This window comes from Limulus polyphemus, unplaced genomic scaffold, assembly GCF_000517525.1.
Source record: "Limulus polyphemus unplaced genomic scaffold, Limulus_polyphemus-2.1.2 Scaffold734, whole genome shotgun sequence".
NCBI classification, from domain to species: domain Eukaryota; kingdom Metazoa; phylum Arthropoda; class Merostomata; order Xiphosura; family Limulidae; genus Limulus; species Limulus polyphemus.
In genome coordinates, this window is record NW_013666344.1 from 11,013 (window position 1) to 12,352 (window position 1,340).

The 1,340-nt window shown below is 33.1% G+C and overlaps 1 protein-coding gene across 1 annotated transcript in view; it reads right to left on the bottom strand.

The window, feature by feature from the left end:
- Positions 1 to 261: 261 nt before the first annotated feature.
- LOC111085950 (transcription factor 7-like 2) overlaps positions 262 to 1,340 on the bottom strand; it is a gene marked incomplete at its 3' end in the record, with an annotated part of 11,910 nt that continues 10,831 nt past the window's right edge. Inside the window, exon 3 of the mRNA XM_022386907.1 lies at positions 262 to 347. Coding sequence (XP_022242615.1) covers positions 262 to 347 — 86 coding nt within the window. The remainder of the gene's footprint in view (positions 348 to 1,340) is intronic.

A 1,340-nucleotide genomic window follows, 5' to 3' on the forward strand; every position in this document is an offset into this window, starting at 1 on the left:
AAATGAACGAATCGTCCAAAATGTTTTCTCACTTTCCGATACAAGCCGTCTGAAATATTTAATTCATAGTAAAAGTCAAATGGTTTGGAGTACAGTCAGTTTCGACCTGAAGAACAAGCGCACTAGGTACAGTGATACTTCTCCAGTTTGTGAGAACATATTACTCCACGTTAGATCAGGAATGAATCATTTTGAGCCTTGAATTGCATATTGTTTGTGTTTATATCAAATATAAGACAATAACAAGGAATAATCACATACCATTGACGCTGGCCCGAAGGTACCATTAGGGTGTGGGTAAGGAGAGACGACATAGCCAATAGAAGAAAACGGTTCACAGCCTTTTCCTACACAAGGAAATACACATAAGTTTACTGATAAAACTAAAGGAATCAGCAGAGATTAGCTAGTAAAGTGTGTCATTAGAATAATTAATAAGGAAATATATTATACCAAAAGCAAAAATAATTCACACCTTCATAAAATGTTACATTATTCAACAAACAGTAAAAAAAATATTGTATTATACGTTACGTTTAATTAAAAAGTTTTAAGATGTAAATATATATATGACTCTTCTTCTATATATATAAAAGAGGAAGTTTGTTTATTTTGTTCGCTATAGGGAACCAAACGGTTGAGCTTACAAATTTTAAAATAACTTCATAAGAACCAGTGTTTTACAAGAATTTTAATGTTGCTATTTATTTTGTATTTGGTGTTGTATTTAATGACGAAATTGACAATTAATTATTATTGCGCCATTGTTTTGTAATACATTTTTTGTAACAAATTATTGTTTAGTGATACAGGTGATTATGCCACCCATATAACGCCCTTTATATGGAAAGTCTTCTGCCGCTAAAAGAATGCAAGCACAAGGAGTAGCTGAAACAGAAGAAGAACGCAATCAAAGACTTCAAGCACAAGCTGCAAGACAGGCTGCTCAAATACAGGAAGAGACTTTGGAACAACGTAAAGTTAGACTTCGAGCTCAAGCTGAATAGCAGGCTACTCAAAGACAACAAGAAACTGTTGAACACCACAAATCCAGAGTTCAGTCAGAATCATCAAGGCAAGCTAGATATAGACAACAATAAATTCTGATCAATGTCAAACCAGACTTCAAGCATAAAAATTAAGACAAATAACTTACAGAGAGCAAGAAACAGAGGAGCAACACGATGTACGAGTTCAGGCTCAAAGAACAAGACAAGCTCAAACACGATCTAATTTCAAATAAAGCTTTGTTTGATTAAATGCTTTTTTGTTTCTTGCATCACAGCTTTTGTCTACTTAGTGAATAATTTGCTAAAAAAAATACTGATCTATACATTTCA